The following is a 16,436-nucleotide window of genomic DNA, read 5'->3' as shown; positions in this document are numbered from 1 at the left end:
AAAAATGTTTAAAGTACTAAAATTCATTGACTTATTGTATGCAGTTAATGATTAATCACAGAAAGTGAAAAGGTGTGCCTTCTATCATATACTTTCAATGTAAATATAAATTTAACCATTATTGTTAATGCTACATTTTTTAGAATGATAATAATCTAAGGAAGATTTTTCAGGTAAGGTCTTGACATGACAAAATCTCGCAGCCTAGGTCCCATATTTAAGTTTATCAGTAATCTCTGCTATAAAAAGTAACAATTGGCTTTTCCAGCGATGATGCATTTGCATTGTGAGTACCCATTTATTAATACACTGATGAGGCAGGATATTTCTATAATTTTTTTTTAATATTTCAATTCTGTAAACATCTACATTTGCTAAGCAGACCCCAAAATAAAATTCGTAAAACTAGGCCATTTTAATTATTTTTGCAAAGAATGTAATAGTTGTCTTAATGATGGCAGACATGTAAGTAAGGCTGGTAGTATTCAGAAACATAGCATGGTGTTTTTCCTGATTACTGTGTAGTCTTCAATAATTATATGGAGTTACTTGTATGAAACTGCTGTCAAACCAACAAGACTGCATTTATGCATCCATCATTTTCGGGATTGTTGGTAACCTGGGCATATTTTCCTAAAAACAAAACAAAATGGGGTAAAGGGGATATTAGCTAATAAAAATTAAATTTAAAGGACATAAACTTTGTCTAAAATATTAAAGTGTTTAAGAAAGAAAATTAATGATAGAAATGAGCCCTTATGAAATTTAATAACTCAAGACCAAACTTAAATTCTAAATACAATTTTTGTATAAATAGAATTTTTACAAATGGTGGTCAGCTCCACTCTCCATATTCTTTTCAAAGAAAATTAAAATTTAGAAATACCTGAGCACTAAAAAGAAAACTAAGAAAAACAGTATAAAATTTCATGATATATTTGTTTTAATTATTACTGAAATAGTGTGATATGTGTTTGATATATGCCTCATCTTACTCATGGTTAATTCTAATTCTTTTAAGTTACAACTGCATCTGTTTCCATCATAATTATCTTTTTACAGAAAAACAAAAACCTAGCTGTGTAGTATACCTTAGGTAACAGAAACCAAAAAGCTAAATTAAATCAACACTAAAGCGAAAATTAAGTACAGTCATTACTACTATTTCTACAATTTTCTTCTTAAATATTTAAATCTCATTTACATTAAATCAAGTTTTAACTTAAATCTAGTTCTGCATTACAATCTATTCTAATTCTACATTATCTAATTTGCTTGTACTTCATCAACCTAAAAGAATTTTTATTCAAAAGATTGTAAAACAGCAACCTTGTATTCAAAAATTTACTTACCCCAAATAACCTTGCCTCCTTGTGTCACAAGGCCCAATTCGCTCACGTTAACTTCAATGACAGTACCCTTGGTGATAACACCCAAAGTCGTATAGAGTGGAGATGAGGGATTCTTTTTTACACCAAGTATTGGCAGGCAAAAAGTGGCTTTCAGTTCAGGATGTGTTACATGGGCCTTTTTGAAACGTAAACCCTAATAAGTCAAACACAATGTTTTGAGTCCAAAATGTTAATAATGAGTAATGATTCTTTTGCTTCTGTTTTCTAGTTGTCTCCAAAATAAACTGAACCAAAAAGGCCATGGATTGAATATCGAATCTTAAGGTAGCAAATAAAATACAATTAATTCTACAGACTACAAACTTGAAAGTTTAGGATAAATATGTGTGTGTGTGTGTTGGGGGGAAACCCAAGCCTGTCCTACAGTTTTTACCATGGACCAGCTCTCTAGCATCATACTCAGATTTCCCTTTGTCCAGTCATCTACACTTAATGCAGAATATGCACTATGGTGGAGCTAACAAATAGCCCATTTAAACATGATAAACTTAGAACTGCTCCTATTTTTAACAATAAAAGCAGGACCAGCAGTCTAAATAACTTTTCCCAAATTAACTGGCATGTGGATGGAATCAAGCAATGAAGTATCCTGATTCCAAGTCTTTAGATTCTTCAGCTACCTTCCATGATAAAAAAAAAAAAAGGCATGGGTTATCAGTTTTCTTAGTATTGATTGTAGTACAGGTCAAAGATTGGAGAGAACCCAGCCAGATCTGTTACAGAAACCAGAGTCACCCAATCACCCTGATGCTTGTAGTCTCTTTGATTTTTGTCTATAGTGGGGAGGGGCAAGTGATAAACATACCAGGTTTTGTTTCGTTTAAGGCAGTGAAGAAAATAAGGGTAAATACAAATCTATCTACTAGACTTCACAGACTTTTGAACTCATCAAATTAACAATACATGTGGAGACACTGTAACCCAGAAAGTAGTGTAACAAGTCATTTTCATTGTTGCAATCTATTTCTTCCTCCGATCTCTCAAACTTTGAAAAAGTTGGGGAACATCTCAACATCCTTTCCCTAGGTTCAGCAATTTACTAACATTGTTCACTCTGCACATTTATATCTATTAATCATCCTTCTACAATTTAACTGTTTGAAAAGTTGATGGAGACAGAATGAACATCCTCTCCTACCACCTTTTTTAAAATTGATTAAACTATTTTCTTACATTGTTGTTCATTTTTGTATAATATTTGACTTCTCCCCTCAGGTGTAGTTCCAATAAGTATCCCACCACCACATCACCATAGTCCCTGTGCTCTTCCCTCCTGTTTTAAGCCCTCTTCCTACACCTCCCCTGCTGTATGCCTCCGAGCTATAGTTTACCCACAAGTTTTGTGGGTTTTTTTTTTTTTTTGACCCTTTGTTCGGTTTCTCTATATCCCTCCTATGGGTGAAACCATCCACATATCAAGTTCTTAGTAATAATTTCACTAATAACACATCATTCAAAGTCTAATTCACAGCAAACAGCTGACTAGTGTATTCTCTCCCTGCAGAAGTATAATGCTACCTTAATGTATTCATAAGGTTATGAAATCAAAATAGGGGAGTCAATAATGTAATGCAGTGGGCACTGATGGGGAGAGAGGTGATGATTTCTGTAAATAATCAGATAGTGAACATTTTGGTTTTGCAGGTCATATATTCTCTGTTGGAACCAGTTAAACTGCAGGAAAAGAAACTACACAATACATTAATGAATGGGTATGGCTGTGTTGCAACAGAATTTTATTTGCAGAAACAGACTTTTTGGTTAACATTTTAAACTATTTCAGGTTGAGAACTAGAGCAAAACAGTCAACTTTCCTCTCTTGATTCTTTGTTTTTCTATGCAGACTGGACGTCCAGTTGAAAGAGTAATTTGGTTTCTTTCAAGGGACTTTTCAAAAAGTATCTTCAATTATATTGGGTGGCCGGTTTTGATTATCATTGCTTTAGTAGAAATTAAAGGCCCACTTTCATATTAAATTCTCTTTTGGATGACTGCATACTACTGAATGTTTACCAAAGCACTAAGATATTTCCCTTATTAAGCTGGAATTAACTCTTGAAAAAAACAGTACTATTTATTTTCTAACTGTTCTCACAGACATGTATCAGCCATGCAGATCACTTGCTGAATGAGTAAAATGGCATTGTGTGGAAAATGAAGATTCTAATGTGTAAAAGTGTTAAAATGTGTTAAAAGTCAGAATTCATTGACAATGTTGGGAAAATTCTTTATCATCTCAAATCTCTTATGAGTCTGAAAACAAGATTCTTGACAATAGTTGAGAGGTGTTAAATAAGCACCATCAATAGCTTAAAATAACAAAAATAATTTAAAATATCTTTCAATCTGATTTTATAGCAAATTTAGTAATTTCAGAAAATTGTAATGTACTTTTATCCTTTAACCTAGAAAGTAACGTTTAAGCCACCACACAGCTGCAAGGAACTTACCATTGGCCTAATGAATCTTTCATATTTGGGTGGTTTTCTTGTAAAGCCATCTCCAACAAAGCAGACTTTTGTGACCATCCTCTTCCATGCTTTCTTCTTTCTCTTTCCTGTTCGAATAACTTTTAATACTTCTGTTTCTCCCTGTGCACGAACTTTTGGTAGCGGGACCTCCCATTTCCCCTAAAGAGACCACAGTTAAAACTTGTTAGTAAAAGACAATGAGAATTAAAATATGTTTTGGTTGTATAAAGTAGCAGATTCAATTTTTCCCTCAACCATTCAACAAGTTTTTGGTTTAACTGGTTTCCAGAGGTCTGCGCTGTCTCCTCACAAGTTACAGATTAACTGGAACGAGTTAAGTTTACATACCATGGGTATAATACATAACATTTGCTTAAGCTAAAAATCTTAATGCTTTGCCATTGGTGAAAAATACCACCTGTAAAAAGGCAGTGACCTCTCTAAGCACAGTATGTGCTTAGTACTAAATATTTAACAGTGTAGAACTGGAAGACTGTTTCCACCTCTCTTTTTTCCTCCACCTCTTATTTTTGTGTTTATACTTTGAGTGGATTTTTAGATTACATTATTAGTAAGACAAAATTACGTTGTTACTCCTAAAGCAAACTGTGAAAAAAACAAGCAATGCAAAGGAGTAGAAAGAATTCTACACTTATTACTAAGACAGAGGTTGTAGAAGCATCACCGCCATTTCACATGTATGTGATTTACAACCTCAGACTTCAGTCTCTTCATCTATAAAATAGGAGTGGATAAGCAAATAACCTTTAAAATTTCTTTCAGTGCTACAGTTTTACCATGATGATTTTGGATATTTATATCTGCCCCTACTCTTCCCCTCCCGCAGGAGAAAAAGAAAACAACCCAAAACAAAGATATTTAAAATCAAATTTGGAGAATGAACGTTCTCTACATGTACTAGACATTCTGCTAGACTTCTTTAAATCTATCCCCAAGTGTTTAAAAATATGATCTATGCCTTTTTCTGTTTTAGCAGAATTTAACATAATTTGACACTGCAATATGGAGGTGTTTTGGAAAAATCTGCCAATTTTTTATTGAAGTCAAATCATTTAGGGTTCTTCCCATTTCTACTTTTAAAACTAATTTTGGCATTGCAGGACAGCAAAATCCAGAACCAATTGTATCTATCTATCTTCACAACACAGCATTAGGAGCTGTCAAGTATAGCAAGTCAATAAAATACTAAATTTGAGATTCACTGCTTATTCACTAACTTTGGCTTTTTTAATTTTTTTTTTAAGGTGTGTGGCATTCTAATAAAAAATTTTAGAATCTGTTCAATACTAAAACATTTTGGCAATAAGTTGAATTTTTTACTACTTAACCTTTTTATTCCAAATGAATTTTATAAAGACTTCAACATCTAAATAATGGGAATAACAGTTGGACTTCAAGTTTCTAATTAAAGAAACAAAGAACATCAAATTTAAATTTAAAGTAATTTTCGGGGCCTCCCCTGGTGGCGCAGCGGTTGAGCGCTGGGTTGTGAGGCTGCCCACAGCCTCTGCAGTGCCGGTTCGATATCTGGCCACTGGCGAGGGTCCCACAAAAAAAAAAAAAAAAGTAATTTTCTACACTTTGACTTCAATTATTGCTTACCGCTTTCTCTTTTCGTTTTTGTTTAATCATATTGGAAAGTACTTTAGCTCGGGACTGTCCCTCTCTGTCCAGCAGATATGCAGGTACTGCTCCTTGTGGTGTCTTTTCATCATTCTTTTGTTTGGTGTTTCTCTTTTCATGCATCTTGATACTAACAAGAAGGAAAAAGATTTAAGGTTATCAATTTTAATAACATTCATTAGATGTTAACTTATTACAAGTAAATAGCATCACTTACGTCTTTTTCATTTGTATTTTCTCAGCATGGCGCTGTTTATGGTAGAGCTTAGCTTTCAGGCCAATCATCTTTTTTGCCTTCTTTGAACGTTCATGAGCCTCTCGACCTTCCTTCTTCCTTTTTTTCTCATGGTAATCCAAACGATATCCGTACCGTTTACGGTGTAACTCGATATATTCGTTTTGTGGCTATAATGAGGCAAGAAATTTTAATTTCTAAAATTATTGACAATTACTCTTAAGAAACTTTGATAGGTATATCAAGTATAGAAGGCCCTATGTCACCCAAGAGTTCCTTGCTTAAATATCACTTGCACTTTTAAGCCTATTCACATGACATAACTTAAATAAATTTTGATTAAGGGTGGTAAGAGGCGCCAGGACTTTTATCTGTAATAATCTAAGAGAAATTACTATTCACTGAAGGGAAATGTATAAAATCCAACAGGCTACAAAAGGTATGATGCTATTAAAAGATCTCTTTTTTCCCTGAACCTCAGTAATTTCCCCCCCCCCCAATATCAGCATTATAGTTATGCTTTACTTAACAACTTTTTGGTCAATGACAGACTAAATAAACTACAGTGCTCCCAATAGCCTATACCGTATAGCCTAGATAGGGAATAAGATATACCATCTAAGTTTGTGTAATTACACTCTATGATGCAGAGAAAAATCAAGTAATGACACATCTCAGAACACATCCCCATCATTAAGTGAGGCAAGACTATTCATTTTTATTAAAAAATTGTGAAGTTGTATTGAAAAATAGTTTACATATAACAATACCTGGCTCCTTTAAGTTCAGGTGTACAGTTACATGTTTTGATAAACTCTATTACAGTTCTATAACCACCAAAATTAAGACATAATATTTCCATCACTCCAGAAAGTTCCCATGTGTCCCTTTGAAGTCAGTCCTTCGCCACCTCCAATCTGATATTTACCTTTGCAGTTCTGCCTTTCTCAGAGTGAAATGTACATGGAATCTACAGTTTGTGGTCTTTCCTATCTAGTGTTTTCACTGAGCATTAAAGCTTTTGAAAATCAGTTGTTTCATGTATCAAAACGAATCATTTTTATTGCGAAGTAGTATTCCATTGCACAAATATACCACCTTTCATTTGTTCACCCAGTGACCAATTATTGGACATTTGGGTTCTTCCCAGTTTTTAACAAATATTTACACATAGATCTTTATGTGGACATGTTTACTACCTGTTTTTAAAGTGACGGTACCATTTTGCATTTTATCAACAATATATGGGGTCCCCTTTTGCTTTTTTTTTTAAAGATTTATTTTTATTTACTTATTTATTCAAGCACTGGGTACAGTCAGAAGCATTGGAGGGTGAGAGAATTCACCAGAGCCAGAGCGGGGAGCAGAGCAGGCAGAAGGACCGAAGTACACTGCTGAGGGGAGCAGCGGGCGGCAGGGGAGGTCTGCGCGCCATGTGGGACCCTCCTCTGGTGGCCGGGGAGCAGCCGGGGATCGAACAGTCGCCGCAGAGGCTGCGGGCAGCTTCGCAACCCAGCGCTCAACCGCTGCGCCACCGGGGAGGCCCCCCCCTTTTGCTTTTTAAGTGCTTGTTTTATTTTATATAACAGTATTTAACACTTTAACAGTATTTAACACTTGTATTTTAAGAACTGCAAAAATAAACATGCATTGCCAACGCCAGCACGGAGAATAGGCTAAGTATCCGGCAAGGTACTTACTACCTATCCGGTGTCACAATTACTATCACATAAATTTTGCTGCAGCAACCATAAGAAAGGCATGTGGAGTGCCATTTTGCAGAGAAACACGATTACGAGAGACCTCATGGGGAAAAGACCCGACAGACCTGGGCTGTAAGCCGTCTCTGCAATTCATTAGGCTGTGCGGCTCGTGGCAAGGTTTGCCTTCAATTTCCTCAGTAGAAAATTAATTCCGGTGGCGACGGATTTAAAGTCTACAATATAGGGTCATCAGCAGGTTCCGGAACTGACAACCATACAACACAGCGAAATCAGGAATTTAACAGTGAAATCCGTCTCACCACGCCTGTCCTCTGACAGATATCCCCGTGTGTCCGCAAAGGAGCCCACCTCACAGCAGCTCTCCTTAATCCCTTCAGCAGTACCCCACTTCTGCCTACTACCCCTCGTCCCGAACCCGAGTTCTGGACTTCCAAGGTCCCACCAACTCAAACCACCTAGGCGGCGAGCGACCGAGGCGACACCTTACCATTTTGATGGCCTCAGGACCGCCGGGGGCAGCCTCCCGGTCGCTTACAAGCTCTCAATTTTCGGGTCTCAAGAGACTCACGAGCCGCCTCCACGCAACTCGCGGCAGGAAAGGGCACTTCTAATTCAACCGACTGCAGAGAAGGCACAACGCTCAGGTTCCGAGCCTCCTTTCTCTGCATTCCACCAAAAGAGGGGAAGTTGCTGGGGGGAGGCATTTGAGTGGTGCACCGCCGGAAGTGACGGGTGCGGAGGCTGGCGGACACACAGCGAAAAAGACAGCGGTTCCTTTCCCCGGGTCCTCGAGCGTTTGCTGAGGGCGTGCGTGGCGAGGTGAGCGATTTGCAAACTTTGGCCCGGCCTGCACCGCCAGCACCCAACAATCCGGCTTTTTCTGGCTGGCGGCACGCGACCTAGTGCCAGGTGGGTACGGAGCTGCGCGGTGCGACTCTAGGGTGCCTGTGACTCTGCCCACGCTGGGCCGCGCCAGGCTGGAGTGTGACGGCCTCGGGGGAGGACGCGGGGCCTCCGTGTCCCTCCGTGTCCTCCCACGTGTGGACATTTCTGTCCTCGACCTTCGTTAGTTTCCCTCCGGGGTGTGTGCGCGCACGGTTGAGAATTCAGGGGAGTGCAGATTTTTATGTAAGAAAGTAAAACTACTGTGATTTCACACCTGTCAGAAAAGAAAGACGACTTTCTGTATTCTGGACTAATTTCTGAAACTGAGGCCTTTTTGTAGGGCTGGAAGGACATATGGCAGGTTTTCTGATCCAGCAGACCGGGTAAAGGAGGAGAGTCCTGGAGACCTCGGTGGGTTTGCAGGCTTTTATTGGGATTTGCCAGGTACACAGCAGGCAGAGGCGCTGGGTGGCCTCCCAGCCCCCAGCAAGTCTTCACTCTTTCTGGGCTCTCCGGCGTTCTCTTCTCGTCTCTGCTCTTCCATTCGTTCTGCTTCTGCTGGCGTCCCCGTGACACCACCCTTACAAATCCAGTCTTAGCCCAAGTGACTCCCATCTACATATGCCCACACCCTAGTCCAGGTGCCCGCCATCAGGCATGCATTCAGGACCGCAGGGTTCCGTCATCTATGCTAATGGCGAGAGGGCAGAAAAGCCTGATACTTTCACCTTACCCTACGCTTTTGCACTGGACAGACTGCTAAGTTCATTTGATCTAGTGACACTTCAGTGCCGTGAAAGAAGTAACTCGCTGCAGAAACGTACATCACATTAAGAAAACTACCAGTTTTACCTTTTTACTGCATTCACAGACGTTCCCTTAATTACAGCCATAGTTTTGTGTAGGTTGTTGGTTTCTTTTGCTTAACTTTATGAGATTTTATTGTTTCCTAGAGTAGCTCTTTCAGCTTATGGAAATTGTTAATAGGTTTAAGTTGTGAACACATTATAATGTGTTTTTTCATTTACAATTATCAAAGTCACCAGTGCCCTTTTCCCCCTTTTGTATTAGGAATAGAAAATGAACGAACTTTTACAGGATAAACAATGGTCAATTTTGACTTGTATAAAATAGAGGAGGCAATGTGCTCTACTACGTTGTTTATCATTTATTCTTTCAGCTGTGATAACAGAATAGAAATACCCTAATGTCAGAAAAAAAGCGCTTTTAAAAATTACTTCCTGTATAGCTGGCAGTAGCCAAATTGGCTGTGATTACCACTTCATTACATCTACCAAATATATATGCTAGATAGCCATTGTGCATTTTGACAGAAACGTAACAGTATATTTAGATGATTTTCGATGGAACTTTAGATAGTACTTACTGGTGTAGATATGAAGTTAAACACACAAGGATGTGAGAACTACATTATAAATTTTGTGTAATTAAAGAATCAAGCTTATTTAGGTTAAAGAGGCAGAGCAAATGTAGTAAGAGCTTTGCAAATAATATTACAAATGAAATGTTTATTACATGGGATATGCAGGAGGCAACCTAAAATTTTTAAAGTAGTATTTTTCTGGAAGTGAGGGATCAGGTGTTACTCATTTTTGTATTTTTAGTAAATTAATGTATTGTGTAATTTTAAAACTTATTAGGAAATTAGAAAGGGCTTCCAAGCTGGGACTTGAAGGTTGAATAGAAATTTACCTGTTAGGCACTTTGGGGATTCTTGGACTGCTTTTAGGCAGTGGTAATATTACAGGCAAGGGTGTGAAGGTTTCTTAACGCATGATGCGCCTGGGGAATTTTGGCTAGAGTTCCCAGTTATAGAGTAGGGAACAGAAGAATGTGAAACTGTGAAAGCAGTTGGGAACAGATTTGTTGAATTACAAACATTTAAAGATTTTTAGGTAGGGAAGTGACAAGAAGAGATTGTTTATTTGAAGGCCATTTGTAAAGAGTTAAAGCAGTGTTTCCAACTTCAGTGATTTGAGCACTGCTTTTTTTAAAAAAATTTTTATTTTATATATGTTTTACATCATTTTTCATTTTTGCACAATGTATGCATTTTCATCTTGATTATAATTCCCATGCAATTCCCACCACCCTTGTTTTGATGCTAACCGCCCCCCCCCCCCCCCCGGCCCCGTGTGTCTCTGACTTGTAGTTGCTTGTTGATTTTGATTTTCACTTTATTATAATTAGTCTTTTTCCTGGTCCCTTATTTAGGTTTTCTAAATTCCTGCTATGAGTGAGACCATCCATTATTTTTCTTTTTCTTTTTGACTTATTTCACTGAGCATGAATCCTTTCCAGCTCCATCCGTGTTGCTGCAAATTGCATGAGTTTATCTTTTTTGATTGCTGAGTAATATTCCATTGTGTATATGTACCACATCTTCTTGATCCAGTCATCTATTTTTGGGCATTTGGGTTGTTGCTATAGCTTAGCTATTGTAAATAGTGCTGCTATAAACATAGGGGTGCAGGTGCCCTTTTGAATTAATGTTTCTGTGTCCTTTGGGTGAATATATAGGAGTGGAATTACTGGATCGTACGGAAGCTCCATCTTTAGCAAATTGAGGAATCTCCACACAGCTTTCCATAGTGGTTGGTGCAGTTTGCACTCCCACCAGCAGTGCAGGAGAGTTCCTTTTTCTCCACATCCTCGCCAACATTTGTTGCTAGTTTTTTTAATATGTGCCATTCTCACTGGTGTAAGATGGTATCTCATTGTAATTTTGATTTGCATTTCCCTGATTACAAGTGATGTTAGGGCCTCCCTGATGGCACAAGGGGTTAAGCACCACACTGTGAAGCAATCTGCAGCCTCTGCAGCACGAGTTCAATCCCCGGCTGGCCAGGGAGCAACCCATATGGTGAGGCAGACCTCTCCTGTCTCACCCGCTGCCCAGCTCAGCAGTGTATTTCAGTCAGTCTGCCTGTTCTATTCCCTGCTCTGTCTCTGGTGAATCCTCTCATAACCTCCTCCACCACACTCCCCCCCCCCCATCTCTGGCCTGTACCCCAGCTCTTGTATGCATAAATAAATAAATAAATCTTTACAAGTGATGTTGAACATTTTTTCTTATGTCTGTTGGCCATTTGCATTTCCTCTTTGGAGAAATTTCTTTTTAGCTCTTCTGCCCATTTTTTGACTGGATTATTTACTTTGTTTTTGTTGAGCCTCATCAGCTCTTTGTAGATTTTTGTGATCAGTCCTTTATCATTAGTGTTGTGTGCACAAGTTTCCTCCCAGTCAGTGGGATGTCTCTTTGTTTTGGTTACTGTCTCTTTTGTTGAACAGAAGCTCTTTAATTTGATTTAGTCCCAGCTAAATTTTATCTTTGCCTTTGTTTGTTTATGTTTGTTTATCTTTGTTTGTTATGTTTGTTTATCTTTGCCTTTGTTATCTTTGTTTATCTTTGCCTTTGCTATCACTGCTTTGGGTGATGAGTCTTTAAAGATGTTACTGAGGTGTATGTCATGTAGTGTTTCATCTATATTTCTGTCTATATATTTTATAGCTTCAGAACTTATTTCTAGTTCTTTAATCCATTTTGAGTTGTGTAGGGTAAGTGATAAATATATCAGGCTTTTTTGCCCTCCCGCCATTAGGATCGATGATGGAACCCTGTGGTCCCGAATGCATGCCTAATGGCGGACTCCTGGAATAGGGTGTGGGCATATGTAGATGGGATTCACCTGGGCTAAGACTGGGCTTATAAGGGCGGCGTAGGTGGATGCCAGCAGAAGCAGAGAAGCAGAAAGAACCACGAGAGAAGCAGAGAGAACGCCAGTGAGCCCAGAAAGAGTGAAGACTTGCTGGGGGCCAGGAGGCTGGCAGTGCCTCTGCCTGCTGTGTACCTGGTAAATCCCCAAAAAAGCCTGCAAAAGCCACCGAGGGCTCCAGGACTCCTCCTTTACCCCGTCTGCTTGGGTCACAGAGATCCTGCACTGTGGCCTTCCTGCCCACTACAAGTTGGTTTTTGTGCATAGTATGAGGTAGTAGTCAGGCTTCACTCTTTTGCATGTAGCAACCCAGTCTTCCCAGCACCACTTGTTGAACACTTTCTTTGCTCCATTACATATTCTCTGCTCCTTTGTCAAAGATTAGTTGACCATAAATTTGTGGGTTTATTTCTGGATTTTCTATTTGGTTCCATTGGTCCATGTATCTGTTCTTGTTCCAGTACCATGCAGTTTTGATTATTATGGCTTTGTAGTATAGCTTGAAGTCTGGGAGTGTAATACCTCCATTACTTTCTTTTAGGAGAGCTTTGGCTATTCAGGGTTTTTGGTGGTTGAGCACTACTTTTTAAGACTGGTGGTATCTGAAAGTCAGATATTTAACTTAATATTTTCCTTTAAATTCACATTTTTGTGTAAATACTTTTAACTTCATTTTAAGCAACGTTATTTGTACAATCATGGGTTTTGTCATCTTTTTTCCTAATATTTAATTAGTAAACAGTTTTTGTCTATAACCTAAATTAGTCATAGGCACTTTACTTTGGGAAACTCAGTGTCAGAATAGTTCTCAAAATTTTTGATCTATGAAACCCCTTCACATGCTGAAAAATGATTCAGAACTTCAAAGAATGTTGTTCATGTGGTGTAAGGTAGGTGAAGGTTGCACAGGCTTTTATGCCTCTAGCCTCTATAGCTATCACCTGCAGCCCTGAATGCAGGAGGCGCTTGGGAGCGTGGGCTCGGGATACACATGCCTGATGGTGGACACCTGGAGTGTGATGTGGGCGTGCATGAGTGGGCACACCTGAACTTGAAGGCTGAGGCTATAAGGGCAGTGTCACATAGAGAATGGGGGTCGCAGATGACCAAAGGCTGCAAGAGTAAGAGACCACAAGGCGACACCAGAGAGAGCCCAAAGAGAAAGAGTAAAGATTCCCCGGGGGCTAAGAAGCCTACAAGCCTCCTGGTCCCCCATCCCTGACTTGTGAGCCTGCAGGCTTGCCCCACAACAATGGCTTACAAAGAGCTTTAAAGCCTGAAAAAGCCACTGAGGGCTCGAGGACTCTCTTTTACCTGTCTGCCCAATTGATAGAGAACCTGCCCTGTGCAGGTTATAATTGATAGTCAAATGCTAGAAATTAAATAAGACTTTAAAATATTGTATCCATTTAGAAATAATACAGCCACTAGCCTTTAAAATAAGTAGATTAGCTTTATGGAAAATACCTTTGTTTTTCAAAACAAAAATAACATTTGGGGGTGTGTTTATTTTATATAATTTTATAATTTTGGCTTAATATAAAACAATACCTCGTATCTGCTTTTGTAGTATGTTACTATATATGTGTTTGTGGGTTTTTTGTTTAAAGTGTATGAAGCAAGCCAAGTCTAATTAAATATATAATATGATTAAATATATGTGGTTGGGATATTTTAATAGGGAGGAATGTTTTAATACTCTTTTCAGAGAATTGTGGGCCATCTTACATGCTATGCCAGATTTTCACGAGTGGTAATTTTTTTTTAAATAATTATTTATGCATACAACAACTGGGGTACAGGCCAGAGGTGTGGGGGTTAGAGGATTCACCAGAGACAAAGTGGGGAACAGAACAGGCAGACTGACTGAAATACACTCCTGAAGGGAGCAGTGGGCGAGGCAGGAGAGGTCTGCTGCACCATGTGGGTAGCTCCCTCGCCGGGGATCGAACTCATGCTGCAGTGGCTGCGGATAGCTTCATAGGTTGCATCTTAACCCCTTGCGCCACTAGGGAGGCCCACAAGTGGTAATTTCTTAAAGCTTAGTTGCAATGTGTAAATCAAATTGTATTAGTGAGCTTTTATATTATGTTAGAATCCATTTTCCTATTTTAGAATGCATCTAACACAGGGTATTGCAAACCTCTTGTTTTTATAATTTTGTATATTTTTTTTCAGAGAAAACCAGTTTAGAAGGCCAAGATGTTTTTCAACTTGAGGATATTTTCACTGAACCATAAGAAAATATCCAGCTTCCGTGTTAATGTAAGCTTTTCTTTAAAATTAAGTGTACTTTGGCAATGTTACTTTATTGCCCAAAAGTCCCAGTTATTTCCAGCAGTTTCTTAATTGGGAGTATGGGAGAACCTGGAACCTGGGAGAAGCATATGCCTTATCAATCTGTAAATTCATTTTGCTACTTTAAAATCACCTGTGCAGCATTTTGAAGACCATCTATTTTGATTTTCCACTTTGAGGTCACTAGTGGCCCTAGGCTGTTACACACAATTTTCTTCAGTGTTCATGTCCCCTGCCAGCTCTTAGCAGCTGCAGAGAACAACCAAGGAATATCTAGGTGTGAGAGGCCTTGTATTTATTTTAACCTTTCTGAGTTTTTGGAAACTAGGGTCATAGTCCTCAAGCTGCAGCTATCAGAGAGCTTGTTGAAACACAGGTAATTCACTACTATCCCCCGAGTTTCTGAGAATTAGTCTTTCAGATAAGTTCCCTGTGATGCTGATGTTGCACATCTGGGGGAACTATCACTCTAAGGTCAGCTCAAAATAGCAGATTAGTATTAATTTGACCTTTATTCTTGTATTATAGTTTTGGTTTGTCACTTTTTAAAAGAATTGGAGTTAATTGAGATTAAGGAGAGTCAAAGTATTTTGTTCTCTGACAAAGTTAGGATGTTAAAACTACTGTAACAAGTCATGCCGAAATAAAATTAATGTCATTTCTTTTTCTCCTCACTAGAATATGTGTTGCTGTAAAATAAGAACAAGTTTAAAAAAATTAAAGCCACCTGTGCCTCTTGGAAGAAGTTATAGTTCGCTACCAGGTATAAATGTTCGACTCTTATTTTCCTTAAACTTTCTTCTCCTCTCTCTCCTCCCTCCAGTTTGTAGGCATCTCCCTTATTAAGTAAACATCTGCTCCTCTTCTGGCCATCCCAATAAGCTCAACAAAGGGGAGGGCTGGCACAACAGTTTAGCATGTGAATTTGCTTGTACTCTTGCTACAAAATACTGATTTTTCTACTCCACTTCTGGCTTTTATACAAAAGCATTTTCTATCAGGCTTACCAGAATAATTTATTTTGAAGGTTGTTGAGAGTATTAGTTGTCTGGAATAGTATAGTTTAGGTAGTGTGGTTATTAAAAGTTGTAAGACTGAGGAGCTAATTCTGGATGTCATTCCTGTATTTGGAGTAAGCATATGGGAGACTCAATGAAACTAATTTCATTCTTTTGCTGTTCTCATTACTGTCTTTGTCATGTGAAAATAATGGAGTAAAATTACTGACTGGCTGTGTGACTTGTAAGGAGATGTTAATTTAATGACTTGCATTATTGGTATATGCCTTGATTTCTTATTTTTCACATGCACATTTAACTGTTGCAGTGCAGATTACTGCTTGATCTTCAAGATACTGTGTTGTTTTCAAAGTATAACTTACAGAATTTTGGTTTAAATCATTATGATTTTTTTTTTTTATTCCACAAATACTACTTAGCCTTTTAGAAGTATTAATTATAGGATCTGTTCAGTGATAGCGTCAACGCCATCTTTAAAGATACTGTGTTAATGGGATGGCTGCAGGAAGGTGGGTTCAAAACTGTAGAAAAGTTAATTGTTGGCTCATAGAAGAATCACTCGTAGGTCCTCAGGCCTTGGAAAAATGCAGGTTCACGGGATTGTGCATATTTCATTTTACTTTGTTTTAAGATCTACTAGTACCTTAAGATTTTTGTTATCATTATTTCTATTTATGGAATAAATCTGTTTTGCAAAGTATATGATCTAGAAATTGTTTAAAATTTTTACTGCTTTTTAGAGATTGAGGGAAAATAAATATTAGATAAAAGTTACATTAATTTGGATTTTATATTTTTCATTTGTAAATTAGGTATAACTTCTTAAATTTAACAGTTCATATTTCATCCTCTTTCCATTAGGATTAATAGGAAATGATATCAAATCCCTTCATTCCATCATCAATCCTCCCATAGCTAAGTAAGTACTGCCACTGACACTGTCTTTTCTATTGGCTGCCATCAAAAGTTAGATTTCTCTCATGAACTTAATTTAGTATTGTTTGCGAATGC

General features: G+C 38.2%; 2 protein-coding genes across 5 annotated transcripts in view; one reads left to right on the top strand and one right to left on the bottom strand.

Annotated features, from left to right (window-relative positions):
• Window positions 1-433: 433 nt before the first annotated feature.
• On the bottom strand, window positions 434-8,106 carry NSA2 (NSA2 ribosome biogenesis factor). The gene is made up of 6 exons (XM_037529717.1): window positions 7,974-8,106; window positions 5,745-5,932; window positions 5,507-5,657; window positions 3,863-4,042; window positions 1,353-1,545; window positions 434-633 (listed from the first exon to the last, which is right to left on the bottom strand). The coding sequence occupies exons 1-6, from the start codon at window positions 7,974-7,976 to the stop codon at window positions 566-568; spliced, it is 783 nt and encodes a 260-aa protein (XP_037385614.1). The 5' UTR covers window positions 7,977-8,106; the 3' UTR covers window positions 434-565.
• A 111-nt stretch (window positions 8,107-8,217) lies between these two features.
• The window catches only part of GFM2 (GTP dependent ribosome recycling factor mitochondrial 2), a 42,784-nt gene continuing 34,565 nt past the window's right edge, over window positions 8,218-16,436 (top strand). For 3 of the 4 annotated variants that reach the window (XR_005128781.2, XM_037529709.2, XM_037529708.2), the window contains exons 1-4: window positions 8,218-8,395; window positions 14,287-14,373; window positions 15,085-15,169; window positions 16,287-16,344. Coding sequence is in view for 3 of the 4 variants with exons in the window: in XM_037529709.2 (XP_037385606.1) it covers window positions 14,311-14,373; window positions 15,085-15,169; window positions 16,287-16,344 (206 nt within the window). In the remaining variant the exon portion in view is untranslated. The remainder of the gene's footprint in view (window positions 8,396-14,286; window positions 14,374-15,084; window positions 15,170-16,286; window positions 16,345-16,436) is intronic. The other variant, XM_037529710.2, reaches the window with a different exon arrangement.

Source organism: Talpa occidentalis, unplaced genomic scaffold (genome assembly GCF_014898055.3).
Source record: "Talpa occidentalis isolate TD23 unplaced genomic scaffold, MPIMG_talOcc4v2.1 talOcc4.6, whole genome shotgun sequence".
Lineage (NCBI taxonomy): Eukaryota > Metazoa > Chordata > Mammalia > Eulipotyphla > Talpidae > Talpa > Talpa occidentalis.
This window is presented reverse-complemented; position numbering and strand designations above follow the sequence as displayed.